Here is a 26,616-nt window from a genome sequence, read left to right as displayed (position 1 = left end):
GACCGAGTGCGGCGCGGGACGAGTTTTGAATTGCTGAGTGTGTGTGCTGATGGGAAGATACTGATATGTGGCAGAACCTGATTTCACCAAGTACAACATGTTCCTGGAGCGAAATCTTTGTTGATCCTGGAACAACATTCCAATGAACCAATCAGATTTGAGGGACAAGTTTACAGTTGGTCAAGTTTAGACTTACAGTCAGGGTTTGGTGCTTCTATATCAGTGTTATTCACCTATCATTTCCTTCTGATTTAGGGATAACTTATGGGTATGGTTAGGTTTAGGGGTAGGGATATGGTTAGGATTCATTTTTGGACAGGAATGTTGTAATTTTTGGAAAAAAATATGTTGACTCGGGAACGCGTCTTCTAACTCTGCAAAATCAGGATGTGTTGATATGTGCGCAGAAAGTTGAAGAAATGACTCGTTGGCACCTGCAAAATATAATAATGTAATAATAACTGCATGCATAAGTCTGTCACTGGAGCTCTGAAGCGTTGTGTGTGTGGAAATAAGAAAAAATAGCCCATTGACCCCTGAACAAGACAGAATCTAACCAAAAATCTGCATAGACCTCTTCCTATGGGCTTTTGTCTGAGGGAACGGGACAAAACGGAATAAACTATAACATTTTTGTTGGGAGTGGGCGGGATCGGGATTGAAAAATCCATCCTGCGCAGACCTCTACATTCCCTTACAGATAGTGGATGGCTGAAAGAAGCCAGGCCAAGGAGAACGTGTGCAGTCCGACTGCACCGTATGGAAGAAAAGAAGCCTTCAGTGGAAGTGTTGGTCAACAGTCTGGAATGAAGCTAATGGGGGGGTCCTAGGCCTTGACCCAGCTCAAAGGAACCCAGAAGGTCTCCCGCTCCAGTCTCTCCAGGATGCTACGTAGTTCTGCGCTGGCACTGGCAGTGTCCTCCTTAATCAGGACCCGATCCACTAGATGACCATATTGTTGATCTATCTGCTGCGCAGACAGACGCATTTCCTGCAGTTCCTCTTCCTGAAAAATGAAGAGATGAGAGAAAGTAGGGCATTAATATTAATAGTGAGAATGAAATGAAAGAGATGTCAGAAGATGTGTGCAAAAATATATTATAGTCAAGCTAGCGATATCGTGCCTGTAGATTCTGTGATTTTCCCATAAATTCTGCAAGTGAGACAAACCTCAAGCTGATTTTCAAAGCCAGACAGTCGTGGCAATTTTATTGCAATTATCACTAAATTACCCAATTTCATGGCTGATTTTTGAGAGGTTGGAAGAATCGTTGTTGATCAGTGTCACAGGGTTTCTTGAAAGCTGAGTGATGTAAACCTGAGATGAGACTCACTGTGATTCGGCCATGTTCACCTCCTCCCGGCGAGGTGCCGGCACTGCGGCGTCTACGACTCTCTGGGATTCGTGGTTTTACAAATATGACATAAGGCTTGAATTCGGCTGTCCGCAGGGCCTTCAGAGCCTGTGGCAGGGCAAACAACAAAAACAGTAATGTGACAGGTTAAATGATACTATCTATATGTGTACAGTACTGTTTTGGTGTCAGTAAGATTTTATTTTATTTTTTTAAAGAAATTAATACTTTTATACAGCAAGGATGCATTAAATTGGTCAAAAATTACAATAAAGACATTTATAATGTTAGAAAAAAAATATTTCAAATAAATGTTGTTCTTTTGAACTTTCAATTCATCAAATATTCCTAATAATAATAAGAAATGCACCAAATCAGCATATTAGAATGATTTCTGAAGGATCATGTGACACTGAAGATTTAAGTAATGATGCTGAAAATTCAGCTTTGACATCACAGGAATAAATTACATTTTAAAATATATTCAAATACAAAACAGTTGTTTTCAATTGTAATAATATTACTGTTTTTACTGTATTTTTGATCAAATATATACAGCCTTGGTGAGCATAAGAGACTTCTTTCAAAAACATAAAAAACTTGATGCCCAATCTATCTGACTCTTTCAAAACCTTTCCTTTATTGAGGTTTGGCATTTAAAATATACATCTGTAGGGCCTCACCAAGAGACTTTCTGAAATAGTTAAACTAGTTTTAACCCAGCTGCAGTGATCCTCTGATGTCCATTTACTGTACAAAATCAAATATTAAGTCAATTATGTGGTCCATATTTCCTGATAAACGTCTTGTTCAGTTTCAGCCAGTAGCGGTAAAATCTCACATTAAAAATGCATGAGAGCGAGTTTAAGGTAAATTGCCTGCCATGACCATAAGAAGGATTCTTGCCATTGGGGTAAAGTGCTGCATGTGGTCTTGCGCAACTAAAATGCTTTTTGCAATAGGTAAGTAGCTCCACCTGAAGGTGAAACCAGTCAGTACATATCAGCATTGGAGAAAGACTTCCTTTTGGCTAAGTGATGCATGAAAATTGTAAATATAACCAAAACAACATGTACAAAACATGTAATTAGACATATGCTTTTGTGCATAATTTACGTTGATTAGAGAATAGTTTTGCTGCTTTCATGTTCAATGTTTACAGTAGTTCTTGCATCACACCCAGGGCAAAAGCTGCAGTAATTTACCTCAGGCTGTACATCTACCAGACACATCTTGTTCTTGGCTTGAACAGAGCGGATGGCCTCTATACTGGTCCCATATAGATTCTCCTTATACTCTCCATACTCTATAAATCTACAGACAAACAATTTAAGTCAGGGTATGGCAATAGGACAATATATTTTCAAATGCTAGTAGAAAAGCAGCAGTAGAAGAAGTTCACATCACCACAGCACTCACTTGTTATTCTGTGCATCTGTATCAAAGGCCTGCTTAGTCACAAAGTGGTACTCTACTCCTTCCTTCTCGTGGCTCTTTTTGGGCCGTGTGGTGTCTGTGATGGAGGACAGAAAGCCAAAAATGTCATTTGGTTTAAATGGATAGTAGAAAAATTATGCTGTCATTTACTCACCCTTATGTACTTTCAAACATGTATGACTTTTCTTTGTGTAAAATACAAAAATTAAAATTCCCAAGACTGCAATTATAAAGGGAACTGAATCTTTCAAGCTTCAAAAGGGATGAAAATGGACCATAAAAAGATCATCAAAGTGGTCAGTTTGTGCTTTTACGCCCAGTCCTGTTTCACTTTGATTATGTATGGCCAAGATATTCTGGTCTAAAAACACTTTTAAGTCTAAAAACCCTTTTAAGTTTTAATGTTAATGGTTTGAACTATGTGTACTGTATATAATATAACTAGTGCATTTATCAGGAAACTCTTCTTATCCTGAATATGAAATGAGGAAATGAAATGAAGACCTACGGGGCACAGCCACGGCGTAGCGATGGGGATTTTCTGCAATGACCTTTTGCTTCAGCTCATTGATGCGTGCTCCCAGAGAACCTGCGCAAAGATAGGCAGCAAGTTCGTTTCAATTTAAACTAGTGTGTATTTTTAACCACATATTTTGTTTTAGGTTGACGAATAACATTCTGTCCAGGGACTACAGAGGGGAAAAAAAAGCCTTTGGATAATACTGGCACAAACAAAACAAAACTAATACATTTAAATAAATAAGTGAAGTAAAATACTTTAATGAAAGTGATCTCACAAAATGACAGAGACATTCTGAAGCTGAGTAAAATCATTATTGCCACTAGGGGTCAGTGTATCATCAGAATGTGGGATGCAGTAAACCAGGTTAGCAAACATCTAACTGATACAGGCAATTGTTTATGGATGGTATAATTTCTTTGTTCTACCTGCCATATGTTCCAAGTCTTATTCATAGTGATTCATATTGATTAGGCTGTTGTTTACTTTGTAAAATGGCAAGGACTTCGACAACCACTGTGCCTCTAGTATATAAAATTACACAGTGCACAATATTTACTGATTACTTATTACAAAATTATACAGTGCACGATATACACAGTATACCAAACACTGATCTGTAGTTGAAATATTATGTTTTATATTATCTTACCAATGAGAACTACTAATCGGGGTCTCTCATTGGGCCTCTGCTGGTAACGTGTCACTTCTTCATAGGTCAGGAACTCTGTGTCATTCTGGTCAGTAACACTGGCCTCTCCTGAAGATCCACGACGGTCCTTCCGACTTAGACGGAAACTTCTCCTTAAACCGGCTGAGACAGAGTCAAGAAAGCAGGTCACAAAATCAGAAAACATAATTTATTACATGTCTTAGAGTTTAAAATTACAAGACTAATCATTTTATGTATTTTTTCACTAACGTTATACCATTCAAACGTTTGAGGTCAGTAGGAGTATATATTTTTGAAATAAGTATCTGCCAAGGCTGCTTTTGTTCTATCAAAAATAAAATATAATATTGTATAATATAATTACAATTTAAAAATTTTGTTATAAAATACTATATATTAAAAAAATGCTGAATTTTCACCATCACTCCAGTCTTCAGTCACACGATCCTTCAGAACCCATTCTAATATGATTTGCTGCTGAAGAAACATTTCGTATTATATCCACATTGATATAATATGAAATGTTTCTTGAGCAGCAAATCATATTAGAATGGGTTCTGAAGGATCACTCACAATGAATTGATAATAATTCATTGTATATATATATATATATATATATATATATATATATATATATATATATATATATATATATATATATAATTTATTAAACAGTTAATTCCGGTCCTTGAATCTGATATTCACAATAAATCACAGCTATGACCGCTTCACCCAACGGTTCTGCGTATCGCTACACAACACCCTTAGCAACCACTCTTAGCAACGTAAACTGTATGTTCTCAATTGATGTTGTTCATTTAATCTTACCGTATTGTGTAGAAGAGTATTGTGAGAAAGAGATAGATTGAGCAAGTTTATTACCTGCATTCAGATTTATCATTTTCCTTCAGGTCAGTCCTATGTTCATAATAAAAAATCTGTTTAAATGGCCGATGTATTATCTTGTCCTTTTAACAGTTAAGGGGTTTTCCCGTGACTGACAGCGCTAGTCAAAGCATTTGTCAGTTGCGTCTTGTTCCGTGTTCACAACAATTCAGACTTTTCAATGTAAAAGTCTTCGCTACTGACTGACACACTCATAAAGACAGTCTTTGCCGCCATCTAATGGTGTAATTGCTGTTCACTGTCAGGGACTATTTTTTTCTGGCGGAAGGAAGGCTATTAGTGAAAGTTTACTTAATGAAAGTTGCATTGATACATATTTTTGGCTTTAATATTTGTATTGTGTGTTAACCGTTTTATAAAAGCAATAAGGTACTCGAGGCTATATATATATATATATATATATATATATATATATATATATATATATATATATATATATATATAGGATTTATTTGAAATAGAATTTTTGTTTTTCGATATTTTTGTTTTTAGATTTGAGTCATTTTAACAGATTTAATGCAGTAAAATCTTACTAACCCCAAAGTTTTGAATAGTAGTGCATATTTACTGTATTTATAATGGAAGAATAATGTGAAAGACAATTAAAAGTGAAATAGTTCAATTTAATTGATGAAATTCTCAGTAGTCAACTTACTCTATTTAAACTCTTAAGAACTCACACTTTCACTTTGTATAGTAATGATAAAGACATTGCCAAATGATAAAATATTGAAACCAAGCAGTGATTAGCCATAGCCTAACCACTAACTGTCCCTTAACTAGTTCCATCTTCAATGAAAATCCTGTATGGTAACTCCTGTAATCTTCACCCCACCCTCTAGCAGTATTGCTGATGTTATGAAAATTGTTGTAAAGTGTTATATTTCAGGACATGGAGGTTAGTGGTGGCAACTGTGTGGGAAGATTGAGGACTGTACCTGAGTAAAACTCCCAGGAAAACACCTGGCCACAGGAGGGTGTCACTGCATTACACTTCGAAGAGACTACAATGCGCATTAGACCACCTCACACTTGTGCATAAGCCACACTCTGCCTTCAACAACTGACCCAAAATCAGTTTAGACTTTCACTTCTGAGATCATTTATAACTGGCCATGAGTTGAATCCTGCATCAGCACTACCCCAAAAGTTGGCCTATTCAGAATCTGCCCAATTCATCACAATTTCTGTAACATTTGTGAGGAAAAATCTGCAGCAAGCATAGGATTTACATATACAGTAGTAAAATGCAGCTGAAAGCAACAACAAATTATCAAAAATATTTAAGAAACAGTCAAGTTGGAAATAAGGGATATGCAGAATGTTTTAAATTACAGATATTTGAGTTCTGCTGAAATTTATACAGATGTTTTATAACATTCTGTGGAGGCAGATTCCTTGCTGTCAGTAAATATGACTTCTAGACATTCCCACTGTCGTCTTTGGCACTTCTCAGTATTAATGCTATCAGATTATTGAAATGATTCTAGGTCAGTGGCTAAGGGCTGAGAGTTGCCATCATGCACATTAGCTATCACACACTTGACTCAGTGAGTGAGTGCACAGCCAATCGTGCAGGGTGGAATGTGCAGAGTGTCCAATAGAAGGGCAGCAGCCTGACAGTGGTTTTGGAGGGGTGGGGCTTTTTAGGGATGGAGGACTAAAGGAAGCAGAAGGCAGCAGAGGAATACATTCACATAGAGATCAGGCAAGGGAAAGTACTACCTGCCAGAGGGGAGGAAGGTAAAGTAAATTATTCTCATCTAATGTCAATGTAAACTAAGATTTGGTCATATTTGAACCAGAGGTAAAGTCTCACTACGAATTATATTTGCCTAACGATAGCACATTTGCACATGCTGTCCCTGTTGTTGGTCTGTATACACTATTGTTCAAAAGTTTAGGGTCAGTGAGATTTTTTTTTTAATGTTTTTAAAAGAAGTCTCTTATGCCCTACATGGCTATTTGATCAAAAATACAGTAAATAGTAATATATTGTGAAATAATATTACAATTTAAAATATCTATTTGAATATTTATTTTCAGCAGTTATTACTTCAGTCACATGATTAAGTGTCACATGATCCTTCAGAAATCAGTTTAATATGCTGCTTAATTGACATTGATTTGCTGCTCAATAAACATTTCTCATTATTACCAATGTTGAAAACAGTTGTGCTGCTTAATATTTTTGTGGAATTTTTTTTTTTTTTTCAGCAGCAAGATTCTTTGTGAATAGAAAAGCATTTAAAATTTTGTTTTTATTGTCATCTTTGATCAATTTGATGCATCTATGCTGAATAAAAGTATTAATTAAAAAAATATCTTGACCCCAAACTTTTGAAGGGTAGTGCACATCCAAAGTTACATATCTATTATTTAATCAGTTTCTATTTCCATGATTAATAAAAAAATAAATAAAAAATAAATAAAAACTTAGAACAATGTTAATTTTGCCAGGCTAACAGCATTCCATAACAAGCATAATGTAGATAAAAAAGGAGGTGTGTTTGCACTAAGTTTAATAATCACATCACAAACTATTTGAGCATAATTGGCACTTGGGAAAAAAATTAAATAAATTACAGGTGGTTGGTGAACAATAAGGTTTCTGCACTGGAAATTTGCACCAGCTTTTCAAATATCATAGCTATACTTATTCACACCACCCACAGAAAGTCACATAAATCTAAATTTTGTCAAGCTCATCTTCACAGACAGTGAGAAGGAGACTTCTGGTGTCAGAAAGTGAAGACTGGCAGATGAGAAGCTGTCAGCCTGTTGGTTGTCCCGACTGACACATCTTCATAGATATTTCTGCAGCTGGTACACGTTTTGAAAATAGCGTGATAGCCTGTGAATCAAATAGCTAACACTATCTGAACTGAATATCACGTCTCTTTCTTCACTCTCACAGCTCCTCAAATTAGCACTCATTAACTAATGAGACTTGAAACATGGTAGACATGTTTCTAACACTTTTTACTCAGAGGGATAACAAACCCTGCCTCTCTTTTTTAAAGAGTATGTGAGCGTTGCGGAGGATGATTTTGCCTAGAGATAAGAAAGTTTTGTAAGTCAGAGTATATATATATATATTTTTTATTATTATTATAATTATTTTTATATTAATTGTATTACTGGAAAGGAATACAAGATTAGCACATTTTTATTTCGCAGTTCTTACTGTTTCTTGCAATTGCGAGTTTATGTCTCAGAATTATGAGAAAAAAGTCAGAATTGTGAGTTATAAACTCATAATTGTGATAAATAAAGTGTGAACTGCAAGAAAAAAATCAGTAGTAGTTCTGAATTTATTTCTCAGAATTGTGAAATTTTTCCCAGTTTCACAGACAAGGTTTAAGCTGGTCCTAGACTAAAATGCATGTTTGAGCTGTTTTAACTGAATGCAACTAGCACTGACATATCTTAAAATATGTCAGTGCCAATGTTTTGTCTCAATATGCACATCAGTAATGTTTTTTTTTTCTAGGGTACGTTTATAAAATATACTTAAATACCCTAATCCTGGTTTAGCCTAAGCCCTGTCTGTGAAACCAGGCCATAAACTCACAGTTGTGAGCTATAAAGTCAGAATTGTAAGACATAAACTTGCCAAATGAATATAAATCCAATCTTCAATTCCCGAGCTAAATGCGAATTCAAGATCACATCACTGAAAGTAACCACACTTATCATCAGCTGATTTCAAGGTCAAAGACCACAAGGGTAGAGAGAGCGGAATCAGCAATGGCGAGAGAATTTAGCATTCACCACGGTTAATGAAGATGACTATGTGTTGAGGTTTAGGATGAGATGCGGAATGTTGAGTTTAAATTGCAGCAGTTTGAGCGTCTGCTTGCTGAAAAGAGATACTCATCTCCAGCGGGCCATATCTATGGAGATGTACGTTGTAGCGGTGTGGTATTTGGCTACTCCTTTTCCTAATCTACACATTTTTTTTTTTTTTACCATTTTGGGAGGAGTAAAATTTACATATGTAGCTTCAACATCCAAATGCATTTACAATTTTGCATCTGGAATGCATCAAAAACCACATCCTGAAGAGGATCGAGTGGTCGATAGCTATTCAAACAGAGGAAACACATGAAATGACCATGGGTGAAGAGGCCCACCAGTGAGTAAGGAGCGAGAAATGGAAAACCCGGCAGTGATTACTGAGGAGAAATTGCTGTCGTTCCGCTCCACTCACATACTCTATTACTATGCGAAATCAAAGGTGTGAACAAAAATAGCCACCCGCTTCCCAGTCTATCTTCCAGAGAAACATCAATGCACCACTGCAAATTGGTTTCTTCACAGTGAAAGATTCAACTGATCTAAAATTCCCTTCACGCTGCCAAACACCCCCCAATCCGGCCTCCCCTCATCAAGGGCTCGGCCATTGCTCTTGGCACAGACGCAGGCAGCAATAGATGCTCACTCAGGCAGAAGGTTAGTACATTTCAGAGTTAGCAGGCAATGCCTGGGTACAGGAGTGGGCATGCAGGTTCTCACCTATGTACTGTCCATTGAAATAGCCCTCACAGTCACAGTCTTCTGTTGGGAGGCAAGCAGGGAGAGAGGGAGTGAGCAAAGGAGAACAGGAGAGAGGAAGCAGGGCTGCAGAACTACAGTTACACAAGCAGGTTCAACAATTAGGCAGGCAAGAGGGTGGACAGCAAGTATTTCAGCAGACTGTGACGGCCGTGGCCAACCAAGGGGGTTTGTTATTTGCCGAGAAGAAAATGATGGTGTGGTAGAGTGTAAATATTAGGATTTGTCTGTGTGGTTGAGTGGGACTCAGAGGAAACAGTGATTGTTTATAACCTACAGTAAATGGAAATGTGGTCCTTAGATTGAAAAACAAAACAATGAGAAAAGGTGATAGAGATTTGAAAAATAAATAAATAAATAAATAAATAAATAATGGAAGATACAGTCAAACCAAACTTTATTCAGACACCTTGAACATTTCATTCATTAATACAGTTTATTCGCTATAGTTTAAAATAATAAAAGTAATAAAATATGACAAGATCTCAGAGTTAAACTGTGTCAAATTTTTATCAGTTTTACTGGTAGTCCACTGTATGGAGAATTTTTGTGTATAATATACCAGTTTACTTTATTTTGCTATCCTCACTTACATAAGTGAACTATAGTGTCCTGCACCCACTAGTAAAAATATATTAAAAATATAAAAAATGTCTGAACAATTTTTGGTTTGACTGCATAACATCATCTGACAGCTATAGACAATCTAAGAAAGAAATTGTGAATACTTGTAGGTGGTTTTGTGTTTCTGTTGTACTGGCCTAAATGCTATTCATTCCTAACAGTGTTAATGTAGTATTATGCAAAAGCAAGAGGTGTCAATCACTGATGCCACTGTAAAAATGTGTACAGTCAGCCAGATTCATATGCAAAAGTGTTACTGATTTGGATGGTCATGTGATCTCAGCATGACCCCCATGAGGTGACTATAGCCCCAAGTAAAACATAAAACATGTAAACCCAATGTTTGTGTGTGTGTGTGTGTACAGTAGAACAGCAGTTGTAGTCTCTTTGCAGGAATTAAAATAGATTAGATGACAGACTGGCCTAATTTCCTAATCACTGTGGTACCAATAGGTGTGTGTTGTGTATTAGAGTGTGAATGTGTGAACTCAGATCTAGAAACCCACCTTTATCACATCCCTGGTCATCTGGTGTCAGCAGTAATAGGAAAAGGAAAAGATATGATGACAATGAAAGAAGCCAAAACTGCAGACTTCATTAACAGTGAATGGGAAATAATGCTTTAATAATGGCCTTGGAGATTACTTATTTAATAGAGATTGTTTATAATTGACATCATTCCCACATCACGCAGGTCAGCAGTGAGTCCAGCAGTAAAGACCAACTCAGAGATGCAGTAATAACGTTAAAAGCAGAAGAGGATCAGATATAATACACGTAATGAGAGTCTGTGAGTGAGTGAGCGGGGAGAGAGAGAGAGAGAGAGAGAGAGGGGGAGACATGTTGCTAAACTGCAGATGTGTCTGTTCTCTAATCAGCTTTAGATTAGCGAACATGAAGCGCTTGGTTGGAGCTCAATAATCACCTGGCCACTTCACACAAGCACACACATCAGCAAATTATGCCTCCCGTTAGTCAACACTGATTAATAACAGAAGGGGTTTTCGGTAAGGAAAGAAGAATCACTGAAATACTCACAGACAGTTTTTTTGGGAGACTTGGAGTTTTGAAGAGTGCCCATTTTTATTCTGTAGGCTAACCGCCTGAGGGGGAAAACCATATAAGGTGAACTTCAAACAGTTGAAAAACATCAAGTCCCTTGGCAAATATAGCTATACTGGTCTGACTAGAGCCATCATACATTATTGAGCAAGATCAAACAAACTCATTGGTGAAAGAAAAAATCCTATTCTTACTATATCCAGCCAAAATACACCCCGCTGAGATGAAAGACAAAAAGACAGACTGGCGAATTTCTGTCTGGTAAGACCCACAGAGGGAATAATTTAGACTTAATTTAATTGATTTGGCCTAAAGAAACCACAGCTTTGAAAGACTGAATGTAATTTGTAACTATTAACAATGATGCAGCAGCCACACTGTCCATTTATATCTGATTTACTAAATTCTCAATAACGTTGTGTAATTTAGAAACACAACTGTATCTCTTAACACATATCACGCTGATATTACAGATAATTGTTTTTAAGCAACCCAAGTTACCTTGTGTTTAAAAAATGCTAGTCAGGGTTGGTTTAAAAAAGTAGTTTGTATTAAATGTACAGTGTATCTCAAATCTTAAAAGTATATTTAAAAATAAAACTACTTGCAGATAATATTAATGAAATAAAAGTCCACTTAAATGTACATTCAAGACTGCTTCTTAACTTTGTAATAATGTCAAATTAAAGTTTTACTTTAAAATGCTTTTTAAATCATTATGTTTTAATAATCTTTTTGTAATGCTTTAAAGAAATATTACTGTTAGTTATTATTATTATTCAGGTCTCGTTTCATTCTTCGTGCTGTGCTCAAGGACTCTTATGTTGAAGTGTATTTTCTGTTACTATTGTTCCTGGGTTCCCTTCCTGTGTTTTCCTTGTTTCCTTTGCTCCCTTGATTGGCTGGATCCCAAATGGCACCCTAAACCGTCACGGTCTTCCTCTGAGTCTGCACTTTGGTGACGTTATGCCGCTTTGACTGCCGGGTAAAGTCCTCTGCGTAGCTCGCGAACTTGCGGGCTCAGCTGAAGTGCGCATCCAGGGCGCATCCCTCGTGAGCACCTTTCTGAAACCTAAAATGATTAATGGGACACCCTACGGTCTCTACTTAAAGGATACGCTCACGGGGCAGCCACTGTAAGTCCACAAGACCGAAAGTGCTATGAAGTGTGCCATTTGGGATTCAGCCATTGTCTCAATAGTTACTATAGTTTGTTGCGATAGTGATTAATTACCCTCAACTGTCCATTGTTAGCCCCTTGTTATCTTGTGTATTTAAACCTAAGGGTTTTCTATTTTCTTGGTCTAGTGTTTTCCAGTGATTGTTGATGTGCTCAGTATTTTCAGTTCTGTTCCTGATTTTATGTGTTTCTCTGATATTTTAAGCTAGTTTGTGTCTTTGTATTCAGCTCTCCCTCGTTTCTGAGTCTGTTCATTATTACAATTATATTTTCAATGTACTAAATAGCAACTTCACCATTACAAATGAGTAATTACAAATATATTTAAATGCTAGACATACATAGTTTCTTACAAGAAGCTGGTTGATCTTGCTAGTCAGGCTATTTTTTGAGCGGGGTTCCTAAAATATTTAGCAGTTTCATGCAAACGAAACATCTCTGAGGTAGCAGGGTGTGTGTTTTATGGATCATTTGTCCCACCTCTCCTGAAACTGTTTGGATGGGATGAGTCCTGCACGTAGGCTGCAGTCTCCCACTCTCTTGGCCTGCCACCACGTCTGATCATCTTGACTGACCACCTGCAGGACGTCTCCACGTTTAAACGGAAGCCCTGCCTCCTGACATGGCGTGGCTTTGTCCTCCAATGGAGTGTAATCGAACAGTGCCCGCATGTAGACCTGAAGACGACGCAAACTCAGTTGACAAGACAAAAACACTGGAGAGATGCTGGGCTGATTACTGTTAAATTACTAGGTTTCTTGCTGTTTTATAGTCAATCACCTTGCTCTCTTTCAGCTTGTCCTCCTCTTTGATTGCTGGGATGATTTTCAGTGTGATAGAACCTTGTGATTGTGACTGAGAAAGAAAAAAAACTGCTCAAATGATTCTGTTATTATGACAATAAACGGGAATGATTATGGTAATTTTTAGGGCTGTCTCAATTGATTAAACAGGTTAATCAAATTAATTACATGATATGTTAATTAACTCAATTATTCACAATTCTATCATGAGAACTCTGAAGATTTTAACATGGTAATGATATGACAATGTTAATGTATTTGGTCTTGGTGGAATAGATCTGCTACGCTGCTGCTGAATTGATGCTGCTGTTGATTATTGTTGTAGTTGTAGATTATTGCTGCTGCAGAGTAAGTACAGGAACTTGCTACTGCCAGTACATAAGCTGATACACTACTGTGAGTATATTCATGACATACTACTGCTACACAAATAGCATTTATAAAATGACTCATAGCAGATCTATACAGGTGGAGCTGGGGAAGGTGGAGGGTTTCTACCTATACCTTTGTGTCTACCTATAGACTTTGTGTCAAGCTAGAAATGCTTTGATGATAGAGCAACACCTTGATATAGAATTTAGGAAGCATGTGTTGTTAATTTATCTGTTTAAATCGTTTGTTTGTTTTTTTTGTTTTTTTTTAATTGATTATTATTATTATTATTTATTATTATTATTAATTATACCAAATGAATGTGATAGGAGTTAAGTAGGTCCTCCTTACCAGTAGTTGACTGATCTCATCTGGTCTCTTGTGCATTACAGAGCTGCCGTTGACTTCTCTCAGTTCATCACCGACATGCACCAGACCTGTGGAGAAAGGAAGGAAGGACAGATTTACTACTACATGTTCAAGCTGCACCCGCCGTGTTTGATCCACAATACACTTTATAGGCATAGTTTGATGAATTTTTAATGACCAAGATCATTCTCACCACACACACACACACACAGCTTATATGGATTATATTCCCATGGCAACAGCTGTGGTCAGGTGGTTACTGAGTCTGTTTGATTCTCTTGATTGGGTCCTTGGAGACCCATTTTGACCACACAGATGGACCATTGCAGCAGACATGCCGCCCAGTGCCCATCACGTAGGTGAAAATAAGCATATACAGTATAGCACACTCAGTAGAGGTGCAGGGATATTTAGACTCTTCACTGGGTTTAGAGATGAATACAGAACCTCTGAAGACTACAGTGGTTTTCCACTCAATGGTAAATGAAAAAGATAAAACACATTTCAGGAGTATATTTGGTAAAATAGCTTTGCATCAGGATAATTATGGATTCCAGCATGAAGTAAAATGAGACCTCAAGATTAAAGAGAAATTCTTTCAAGTGTCACTCACCACTCCTGTCTGCAGCCCCTCCCTTCATGATCCGAGCTACAATCACGGCCCCGGTGGATTCATCCCGCCGAATAGTGGCACCCTGAGAGACAGAGAGAGACAAAGAAAAGGTTCTGCAAAGAAAAAACAAACTATAATGACCTAAATATTGATGGTGATGACAGATGAAAAATCTCTTCTGACCCCAAAAAGTGTATTAGGACTTTTTAGTCACACTTATAGTGTTTGATTTATTTGCTTCTTTTGCTTTCTTATGTGTTGTTCAAGTCAGTGTTGTTATTTGTTAACTAAAACTAAAACTATTAAAAAACATTTTCCATAATTGAAATAAAGCTGAAATAAAATATACATTTTAGCTGAAAAATATGTTGAAAAAACATTAATTAAAAATGCTACCTTGGCAACTAAATGAAATAAATTAAGTTTAACAACTAAAATTACTAAAACTAAATTGAAATAAAAATGAAAGCAGATAGAAATAAATAAAAAACTAATCCAAAAGACAATAAAAATTTTGTTTAACATTACTAAAACTTAAGCAAAACATGGTCATTTTTTTAAATTTTAGTTTAAGTGTTAGAAAAAAGTGTTAGTATTTTCACCCCACAAAAAAATGTTTTTAAGCTAGTTATTTATATCTTTTGCTGTAGTGTGTGAATAGGAATTATCAGTTTACATTTACAAACATTAATTTTGCCATTAATTTTAATAATCCAGTGAGATTTTTGTGTGACTGACTATAGCCGGTGCTGCACAGAGATCTGATCTCACCATCATTGAGTTTTTCTGTGATTACGTGAAGAAACAGAAAAAACTTAGACTAAATCCAGAAGAACTGTGGCCGAGTCTCCAAGATGCTTGAAGAAGCGATCTACAAAGATACAGTACTGTGAAAAGTTTAGGCACTTGTGTAAAAATGCTGTAAAGTGAGGATGCTTTCAAAAATACTGTCAGAAATTGATTTTATGTATCAATTAATTTCTATTAACTAAATTAAAATCAATATTTGGTGTAACCACCCTTTGCGTTTAAAACAGCTTATGTCCAGGTATCCTTGTGCATCATTTTTCAGGTATCTTTACAGGTTGGTTTCTTCAAGCCTCTTGGAGATGTTTCCACAGTTCTTCTGGATTCGGTTTGTCTCAGTTTCATCTGTTTCTCCATGTTATCAAAGACGGATTTGATGATGGTGAGATCAGATCTCCATGTGGAGCACCGGCTGTTGTCAGACTCCTTGTGTGTTCAAAAATCTCACTGGATTATTACAATTAATGGCAAAAATGAATGTTTGGAAATGTGAACTGATATTTCCTACTGACACATTACAACAAAAAATATATAAATAACTGGCTTAAAACCCCTTTTTTGGGGGGATGAAAATACTGACGTGCCTAAGCTTTTGCACAGTACTGTATATAACGTAGGAATAAATACTATAATAGTGTGTAAATAATACTAAAAACACACAGTGTCCTAATATGTTCTGGGTCACTGTATGTGTGCAACAGGCATTGTTTATTTTTCTCACCAGTGGCTCTTTGTTTTTAACTAGGCGGACGATCTTGACAGAGTCCTCATCTAGTTCATCCTCAAAGTCGTCAGGAAGAGGAGGCAGCACAGGGTCAAAATTCTTCTGCGCCACTGTGTCATGAACTGACAGAACCGCCTAACAAGCAGGAGGGATATGAACATCTACATTTTGTTTCTAGTCCAACATTTTTAATGGAGGTCTAACAATAAAGGTGTTTTTGTACCTTGAGATGAGGTGATGTCAACAAATGTAGAAGTTCTTTTTCCTCAACGCTCATCGGTCCACTTTGCAACTCCTCTGCCACCTACCAATCAGTAAGGGTAGACCAAAATCAAAGCATTTAGCAAGCTAGCTATCTTTAAATAATATAGTATTCTTCTTTACCCAACCTCAAGGGACATTTTTGAGCAAATTTGTCCTCAGAGTATGGATACATTAGAGATTCAAATTCGTATGCAATTTAATTAACTTTCTCAAGAAAGTGTAACACAGAAAGTTGCTGAGTCAAGCAATTTAGGGTTTCCATCAGTCCTCCCAGATACCATTAAACTAGTCTCATATATTATTGTAAAAGGCCATTAATCTTGCCTGAGGTGATGTGATATGACAGACTGCAGCACTTACATCCTCTGCCAGAGTGGAGGCACTGTGGAGAACTGGGGTGGGGCTCTGCCTTTCATATTGACGCAACTTCTCATGGATCTAAAAAAGACACACATAATGCACATGTACTATATACAGAACTGGAAAAGACTGGTGTCTTACACATTTGCTGCCATAAATTTAAAAATAAGATATAAGGTAAATAATGCATGTTGTGAATAGTTTATAACATATGATGCTGCGTATAAGAGGCGAATTTAATGCAAAGCCCACACCTTCATCAGGTAGCTGAGACTCCTCTCACTGAAGACATCTTTGAGGAAGACCATGTCCTCTTTGTGATTGGCATCTGGACGCAGCTGTGAGGTCAGCAGGGCAAGCGTCTCATGCAACCCTACAAGTAAACAGGAGCGTCTTTGTGACTGACTGACTGACTGACTGTCTGTGACTGTACATACATAAGTATGTTTATTTTGGTGGATACATTTGTGCAGCGCACCTGCTCCTGCAGAGAGGACTGGCATGGCTTCTTTCATCGATCAGGAAGGGGTTGACCTAAAAAAAAAAAGGTAACCATTATTGCAGTGTATGCACCCACAGTCCTGACAGTGTTTTTAAATCAAGCGTTCCCATTGTAATTTTAAGTTTACGATAAAGGGCTTGGAAAAATGTAAACATTTGCGACACTAACTTTCATTAGTCTGAGGTGGCGTTGGTTAATCAGCCATATTGCGTCCGCAAACAATGTTTACTGCACGATTCGCGAACAAATGAATCTTGTGAACCGGTTATTTTTAATGAATCTGTGAATCTTTCAGTGTTGTAAATTAGTACACAATTGATTCACTCACTGAACCGCAAGTCATTTTTCGTTCCAGTTCAAAGATGAAGCCTATTTGAGCCTATTGAGGTGTAATATCATTTTATAACAGACTTTTGTTGCAATATTCTAGAACTAGAACTGCTTAGCTGAATTGAACTTTCATAATTTATGAACTTTGTAAAATTGCCACAGTAAAACTGAATTGAAACAACATTAAACTAAATTGAGATGAATAATGACACTATTGTCTTCTGTAGAACTGCTTTACAGCTGAAATTGAATTCATTTCATATTCATAATGGGTTAATTTTATAACATTAACACTGCTATTTTCCTGTTCATTCATGTGAAGCGTGCTTTATACAATCTGTATTGTATAAAGCACTATATTCAACTCCAGAATTATTGGCACCCTTGGTAAATATGAGCAAAGGCGGCTGTGAAAATAAATCTGCATTGTTTATCCTTTTGGTCTTTCATTCAAAAAATTCACAAAATTCTAACCTTTCATTAAAGGTGCTAAAGAGGATCTTTTCGTCGACTGAGAATCCAAAGACTGTTACTGAGTTTTTGAAATGAGCGCATGCGTAAGAACAACCCCCCTCCTTCGAAGGAACGCCTCCCAAAACTCGTGCACGAGTATGTTTACCACCGGCATTCGTTGTGTCGTGTTAGTGGATTCATTATGTCGGACTCACCGTAGGTAACTCATAATCTGCAGTTGTTACTCCTGTCTCCGGATGAAAACATTGCATGCGGCGCCTGTGGAGTGTGGAAAAGTACTGGAGCACGCAGCCACGCTCGTCTCTCAAGCCTCGTTTACACTGCATGCGTGTGCGGCACGTTACGGCAGTGACGCAGCTACCGGAGCTGATACGCGGCCACTCTAGTCAATGCTCGTGTTTACACCAGCCACGCCGCGGTGCGTTTGAGAAGCGTCCCAGAAGCGCCTCGCCTATTTTTGATGGACGCTGCATCCAAGACGCGCAGCTCAAATACAAAATAAAGTCAAAATTATCACCCTGAGTAAACTCCCGCTTATATTTCACATCACTACGATGCCAGAAACTGACGACAAGAGATTTGAAGTTGAAAAACTTTAAATTTCTTTGTTTTTGTTGTCCATAACTGGAATTTTAAGTGTGTTAACTTCATCTGTATGGCTACAGCAAAATAAAATGGCATAGCAATAAACACAATCAAACCGGACAAAATATAACCATTTAGCCATTAAAAACACGAAAAAATCAATGAAAAAAACGTCAGATATGCAAATCTCGTGGTCCCAGGAATCCAGCCGCTTCGCTTCCGAAATGCTTCTGGTGTGAGTTGACACCGCTCAGAAGACGGAACAAAACCTTGCCAAAGCCTTACTACAACGCACACACGTGCAGTGTAAACGAGGCTTCACAAGGAACGTCACGGCAGTGATTGACAAGCCAGAGGGCCAATCGTTTACGCGATGATCACGTAAATGATTGGCTGATGTTTTTAAGGCCCTACCTCGTGCACAGATGATGTATATTATTATTATTCCTTTCAGTGCACCTAATAAATAGTCTTTTATCAGTTAGTAAAGATAGTTTCAAGTAATATTGCAAAAATGTATAAAACAAAACATCCTCTTTAGCACCTTTAAGGTAAAATAATTGAAAGTGGGGGGAAACTCACATTATGAAATAAATGTTTTTTCATAAATATTCTTATGAGTAAAATATCTCTAAAGTATATTCCCATTCATATTTGTTTAGCACATCAGGGTGACTAGGAGCATGAAATTGTCCAGCCATGACTTCTTGTTTCACAGGAGTATAAACATGAGGAAACACAAAGGCCAAATTCCCGTAATCATTCATCACAATGAATAAAACCAAAGAATATAGTTCTGATATGCAGCAAAAAGTTTGTTGAGCTTTGCAAAATAGAAAGTGGCTGAAAATAGCTAAAGCATTGAAAATCCCCATTTCCACCAACTAAAGATGTTACAAATTTGCCTGGAAGAGGATGTATGTTTATATCGTCCTAATGCACTGTGAGGAGGAGAGTTTGAGTGGCCAAAGACTCTACAAGGATCACAGCTGGAGAATTGCAGAGATTAGTTGATTCTTGGGGTCAGAAAGCCTAAACAAATTATCAAACAGTACCTACATCAAGTTGTTCGGGAGGGTTTCAAGAAAAATCCTCTGCTCTCATCCAGAAAAAAATCTCCAGCATATTCAGTTGCCAGACACGACTGGAACTTCAAACAGGACCGACTTCTATGGTCAGATGAAACTAAACAAATAAAAAAAGCTTTTTGCCAGCAAACCCACCAGATGGGTTTGGTGCACACATGGATAAAAATTACTCCATGCCCACGGTTAAATAAACTGCTGGATATTTAATGTTGTGGGCCTGTTTTTTTGCTGGAGGTCCTGGACATCTTGTTCAGATACATGGTATCATGGATTCTATCAAATACCAACAGATAAAAAAATCAAAACCTGAAGCTTCTGCTAGAAATCTAATAATGGGCCATGGATCTTCCATCAGGGTAATGATCCAAAACATACATTGAAATCAACACAAAAAATGAGCACAAAATGAAGCTTCTGCCATGGCCATCCCATTTCCCTGACCTGAACCCTAAAGAAAATGAGTGGAGTGAACTGAAGAGAAGAAGCACATGGAGATGGGAATCTGAAGGATCTGGAGAGATTCTGCATGAATTAATGGTCTCTGATCTTGTCAGGTGTTCTCCAAACTCATCAGGCATTATAAGTGAAGACTCAGAGCTGTTATCTTGGCAAAAGGAGGTTGCAGTATTTGGGTGCCAATAATTGTGGCCAACGTGAACTAGAGAAAAACATTTATTTCATAATGAGATTTCCCCCCACTTTCCATTGTTTACTTCAATGAAAGGCTAGAATTTTGTGATTTTTGTTTTTTGAATGAAAAATAAAAAGGATAAACAATATAGATTTATTTTCAAAGCCCCCTTTGATCATATTTAACAAGGGGGCTAATAATACTGGACTTGACTATAGATAAACATCAAAATGTAAAGATAAACGTAAAAAGACAGAAGAGCACATGGAAAACAAACAAAAGACATGTTCTCCAACAGAAATGTTTATGGTGCATGGATGTCAGAATTCAGACACCAAATATCGAAATTGAACTAGACTGGAGTGTGATCCAGACACCATGCCCTGAACACTCAAAACATAAAAACATAACAGGGATGTCACAATCTCATCACCGCTGACCAGAAACAAACTCACAAAGGTGACAGGACCATGACACCAATGGCTCCTTGTTATTTTATAGTAACCCTGTTAAAATCATGTGCTATTTTTTTCTTTGTTTTATCTTTAATCTGCAAAATTATTTATGTATTTTCAATGTATGATTCATCTACTATCTAACCATTGCTGGTTTTGTCAAAGCTCTAGTAATCTGTTTAAATACCTGTAGTGGATCTGTACATCGATATCCCATCACTTTTAAGCTTGAAACTTCATCTAGTTCTACTGAGTGTGCATTGCCTTGATAAGATTAATGGATATTCGGCCATGATAAAGTGCTAGAATAGAGGAGAGAGAGAGTGACTGGAAGTGATGCTCTTCTGTGGGTGCTGAGAGGCCACAGCATGAACACAAATCTCAGAGTGCTGTCACAACTTCCTCTTTTACACTCTTTCTCCCACACAAACACTCTCCCAAAGAAATTCAGACGTGCCATACTTTCACAGTGCCAGTGAAACAGAAATAGCATTTCCACAAGCACTGATCCATCTAGAAAAGAGATGAGAGACAAAAAATAGAAACTCTACTGCAGTTTTTCTTCCTCGTAACACTCAGCGTAAGCAGTGTTGTAACATGGGGTGAGCTTTATCGGTTGAACCAGTTAGAAATGAGCTACAGTGAAGCTTACCTGCTGACAGTCTGGAATGAATGCTGATGTAGATGGACATGTCAGGACTGAGTAATGTGCTCATTGTGAACACACTCATACTTATTTAGCTGGCTAAAAGCAAACCAAGCAACCAATCCTGCATCACTCTTGTGAAAATAATTAGATGGAAATCTGTGACTGTTCCATGTAGTAACACAATATAACATCATATGCACTTCCTGCTGTGTCTGTTGGGGAAAAAACAACAACAACAACTACAAACAACAAGCTATATGATTGCAGAGTATATGGCAAATCACATTTTTATATATATATATATATATATATATAGGGGCTGATAAGATAGCTGCAGGCACGTATAATACTATAAAGCTGCATTCAATTCTCAGCATTATCAGAACAGTGAATGTGAGATATAAACTAATAATCCAGTCATGACTACCGCAGACAGGAATCCACAATCACTTTTGCTCTAAAGGATGATGTCATTCCCACTTTACGCTGTTCTGGTAATGATATAATTGGCTTTTGTGGAAGCAATACACAGGGGAATGAGATGTGTTTTTAAAGGTGTGTGTGTAGCTAGTATTGAGAAAGAAAAAGGGTTTTATTGTTAGAAACTTTATAAATGTATATTATATCATCAAAGGAATACCAGTTTAATGAGTTTTTACTAAATGAAAGTATTACTTTATAAATATTTAAAATAAAATCTTACAGGCCCCAAATGGTACTGTATAGTTAAGCATTGCTATATAACTGTAATACAGTACTTACTGTATTTTATCAAAAATAATATCTGGTTAAATATAAGTGTAATGTTATGTAAAATGTAATTTGTATGGCTTGTTCACCTAAAAAAAAGATAAATATGATTTTTGGCATAAATGCATGAACACGTCATCATGTGTGCTATTTCTGTACAGAACAGCTTAGAGCCCATTTCGTTTTTTGGCTTGGATATAAGAAAGGCACAAACAGACAGACACACACACGCACACAAACTCTCAAAGACCTCTCTGCAACCTTATTGGCTTTGAAAGTCTGTTTAGGTCACACAGTCTTCAGCAGATAGTACATCTGTTTGGCCTTCCTAATTCTCACATATACGTGCTGAATTTCAGACCGTCAAATGCAGTCTGCTTGTTAAAAACTTTAAGGATGTATAAAACACATTAATGTAGTTAAGTGAATGTTGCTGTCTGGAGGATGTTCACTGTACCAGACAATGAAAGGGAAAAATATGTAACCTATATGGAAGCTTGTGTTTCTACTAGCCTTGAACTTGAATATGAGTGAACATTTTTAAGATTGTTTGAATACAGTCATATTTCATTAACATTTTGTAATTTTCTCAATGTAAAATTCCCTGTTTTATACTGTAGGTTAATTTCCCTGAAAAGTGAAACACTGGCTTTGTTGTACCATCAAACATTTATGACAGACAGTTGCTTGATGAGTGCAGTTTACTTTCTTGAGCTGACCTTACTAATGAAACTGGAAAGTTGAAAAACAGCATTTATTTGAAATAGAAATCTTTTGTAACATTATATGTCTACTCTCACTTTTGATCAATTTAATGCATCCTTACTAAATAAAAACATATAAGAATTTATTTAAAAAATCTTACCGACCCCAAACTAGTAATTGGTCCCCCTGATATACTAAATCATGGCTACTAATTTGTTCACTTGTTTTAGTTTAATATATATATATATATATATATATATATATATATATATATATATATATATATATATATATATATATATATATATATATATATATATATATATATATATATATATATATATATATATATATATATATATATATATATATATATATATATATATATATATATATATATATATATATATATATATATATACACAGTAAGAGTATATATACTATATACTATTTATTTGTCTGAATGTCATGTGTGGGACTCCATAGTACATATTTGCTGAAAGTGAATTTTGTTCAAGTTCAGGAAAACACTAGCATGAGCTAATACACACATGAAATAAAAGCTCCAAAACTCAATTTTTTTTTAATTTCATTGCTGGTGCCTGGTGACTGCTGGGAAGGTTATTACAAATAATCATAATGAATTGTTTGCTTACACAGCTGAAAGCAGGTGGAGAGCTGCTTGGCAGGATGGTGCCTGCTGTCTAAGGGCAGGTGGGATACTGCTCCTTTAAACTGTTATAATGGTGACGAGATGTTTCAATCAGGTTATCTAAGAAATGGATAGGTTTTCACAGACAGAGATAAAAGCATGTACATGATTGTAGAGTTTTTATTTCCCTCAGGATGAATTTTGATCCAGTGCTGGTGATGAATCTGGGAAGGCAATGTGAAGTCTGAGAATAAAGAATCACATTTTGACCTGGACACTTTTAAGATAAAAATAAAATCATCCTCAAAAAACACCTAGGCCTAATAGTATGATTTTTTTTTTTTTTTTTTACTAAATGATATCTTGAACAATAATTCTCAGCCTTTTTGTCTAAAAGCCCCCCATTGTCCAATGCAATATTTGAATATTGCAGTATTTCTGCTGTAATTATGACAACGCTGCTTGTTATCTGCAGTGTTGGATGTAATGCATTACTAAGTAATTAATTGTTGTAGTTTAATTACTTTTCTCTTAAAAAGTAACGTATTATACCTAATTATTCTGTAATTTAAATCCAATTACTTCTGATGTAATTGCATTAAATACTGTATAGATTATAGAACAGTTCTATATAAAACAATAGTGGATCTAACTTCAAAATGTAACATCTAAGGATAAAATGTGTGTTTTTAATGTAACATTCTCCCTTTAAATACTTTGGTCAGCTCAGTAATAATGTATGCAATTTTATATCATTTACTTGAAAGAATTAAAAGAGCAGTTTCATGTCTTTCCTTGTATTGTTCAACTGGTTGAGGTTGAAATGGGATATGGAAAATAATTATAATAAGCAATGCATTTTTGAGAGAGTAATTAATACAGTAATCGAATTACACTGTTGAAGATGTACTTAGTAGCTAGTAATTCATTACATTTGTATTAACAGAAACTGTGAGTGTTATTTTAAATTTAAATGGATTTTTTAGCATTTAAACTAAGGATTCATTATTTCTTATCGTTATACTGAACCACTGATCTAGAACAATATATAAACAAGTGAGTCCTTATTCTTACTTTTAAAGTCTTCAGGACCTCTGAAGATGGTGTATGTTTATGACATATAGTGGGAGATTTCATAGTACCAAATGGATTTATGAATAATAATCTGACCCTAGGGGTGAAAGGTCAGCCATCACAACAGAAGCTCCTTTTGTTAGAGATTAAAAAGACAGCAAGACATTTTTAGACATCAGTTTGAGTGTTTTCCTGGACCCTCTTCAAAAATTTAATTCATCTGAAAGGAATATAAGTTGCCTGGAGGCTGCACTCTTGTTAAAAAAAAAAAAAGTTATTTTGCAAGAGCAAGTTCATTAGTAGTTCAACTGCCTGTTGGCATGAACCAAACTAAAACATGTTATAGCATTCTGTCACAAATAGCGGTTATTTAACCCTGCATCCACCTCCAAACAGATCCAGACCATTAGAATTCAACTCACAGTGACCTAATTCTGTTTCACTTACATTGTTGCATTACCATGTGCAACACACACAGGAACACGTGCACCTTATATGAACAAATAGATGGACTCTTACCAATAATAACGGAAACAGGTGGGCACGTTTTCCTCAGCAGTGTTGTGAAAGCATCAGTACTTTCTCTTTCTCTCTGCTCAGATGCCTAATGCATCCTTACACACACTCTCTCTCTCCATTACAGCCTTTCTCTTCCTCCATCTGCAGTGCAGTGCTGATTTGCACATATGCCACTGATTGGCTCAGAGAGAAAAAAGCCCCTCTACATAAGATAATCACCAAAACACACACATACAATCGCACGCATGATCTCGTGCAGTGCATGCTGGGCCTTGCTTTGTGTTCAGCTCCGGTATGATGAAGCAAATGAACGTAATAAAAAGGAGCAGCCTACCTCTGGCTCCGTCTTCTCCTCTGTTTTCTGTGTTTCTGGATCTGTCGTTCCCAGACGGTTGCCTTACTGATCCTTTCGCTGTGACTCTTCCTCCAGCTGCCGCCCCTGCCGTCTGTCGCTTCTCTTTCTGTCTCTCTCTTCCACACACATACACAAACCCCCTCCCCTTTCCATCCTCCCTCCCCTACTATCTCCTCCCCTTCTCTCCTCCGTTCATCCAGGACTGTATTCCCCAGCTAGTCTCTCTCTCTCTCTGTTGTCATTATGTCACCAGAGACAGAAGCAGGTGGGCGTTGTAAGACACTCGGGGTCCGTGTTGCCTTCAGTGGGCATCTCTCCCCCCTCCCACCCTCTGTGTCTTTTTTCTCTTTAGATTATTGTGTTCACTTGAGCAGCTCTGAAAGCCTGAGCACTCATTCACTCACAGTCAGATGGAAGAGAAAGAGAAAAGAGGATCTCCCCACCCCCCTCTTCTCTATTCCACAGGCATGCAGCATGTTTATATGCGTGTGCATGTGAGATTGTTGCTGTTTCTTTGTTGTGTAGATGGATTAGTCCAGTCCAGAGCTTATGTTTGCTTCTGAGCTAGTGTAGGTTTCATTTCAGGTACAGATGGAAATCTGGAATTTTTGTTTATTTATTTATTTCAATTAAATTAAACCTTTAGAATTCTGATTATGTTAGAACATGAATAAATGAAGTTGAGAAAGTGAATAAGATTCTTCATTATTTAGAAACAAAATAGTAAATTTGTGACATTTATCATCAACTTCTTTGTACAAATTTTTCATTCATTACATTATTTTAAATTGTCTAATTTGTTTTTAACTGGTTTATCACTGGTAATATAATTTATAATTTTAAAATTGATATTGTAATTTATGAAAACATTTGCATTAAATTAAAAACTGCTAATTTTAAATGAAAACATTTGTTTTAAAAATATAATGGTTGGTATAATTTGTAATGAAAATATTTATATTAAATTAAAAACAGAAAATATATCCATAAAAATGGATCTTAATGTACTGTGTTAATATGAAGAAATGTTCTGTGTTGAGTTTTCACTGGTGTTTTACCTGTATTTTGAATTTCGCATTGCATTTAGTTGTGTTTTAGTATTGAAGAAAATGATCTAACTTATCTCATTATCTTTTTTTTATTTTTTAACTTAATGAAAAATGTTGTATTAAATTATAAAGAAATAAAAAAGAACCATTTTCACAAGTAGTCTTTTGTATG

General features: G+C 36.4%; 1 protein-coding gene across 1 annotated transcript; it reads right to left on the bottom strand.

Moving 5' to 3' along the window:
- Positions 1-826: 826 nt before the first annotated feature.
- On the bottom strand, positions 827-25,475 carry mpp3a (MAGUK p55 scaffold protein 3a). The gene is made up of 19 exons (XM_067375579.1): positions 25,375-25,475; positions 17,105-17,160; positions 16,881-16,999; positions 16,627-16,704; positions 16,226-16,306; positions 16,000-16,137; positions 14,472-14,553; positions 13,841-13,926; positions 13,095-13,169; positions 12,795-12,991; positions 11,111-11,175; positions 10,579-10,599; positions 9,410-9,451; positions 3,965-4,126; positions 3,301-3,381; positions 2,775-2,868; positions 2,561-2,669; positions 1,335-1,463; positions 827-1,006 (listed from the first exon to the last, which is right to left on the bottom strand). The coding sequence occupies exons 2-19, from the start codon at positions 17,139-17,141 to the stop codon at positions 827-829; spliced, it is 1,776 nt and encodes a 591-aa protein (XP_067231680.1). The 5' UTR covers positions 17,142-17,160; positions 25,375-25,475.
- Positions 25,476-26,616: the final 1,141 nt, after the last annotated feature.

The sequence above is a fragment of the Chanodichthys erythropterus genome, chromosome 3, assembly GCF_024489055.1.
Source record: "Chanodichthys erythropterus isolate Z2021 chromosome 3, ASM2448905v1, whole genome shotgun sequence".
Taxonomy (NCBI): domain Eukaryota; kingdom Metazoa; phylum Chordata; class Actinopteri; order Cypriniformes; family Xenocyprididae; genus Chanodichthys; species Chanodichthys erythropterus.
Note: the sequence above shows the minus strand (reverse complement) of the source record. Positions and strands in the feature narration are given on the sequence as shown.

Excerpts from the sequence above, each read along its gene's own strand:
- mpp3a (XM_067375579.1), bottom strand. The coding sequence starts at position 17,141 with ATGAAAGAAGCCATGCCAGTCCTCTCTGCAGGAGCAG. Across the intron at positions 12,992-13,094 it reads ACAAGCTGAAAGAGAGCAAG|GTCTACATGCGGGCACTGTT; the intron begins GTGATTGACTAT and ends CGTCGTCTTCAG. Across the intron at positions 11,176-12,794 it reads TCCAAACAGTTTCAGGAGAG|GCGGTTAGCCTACAGAATAA; the intron begins GTGGGACAAATG and ends TTTCCCCCTCAG.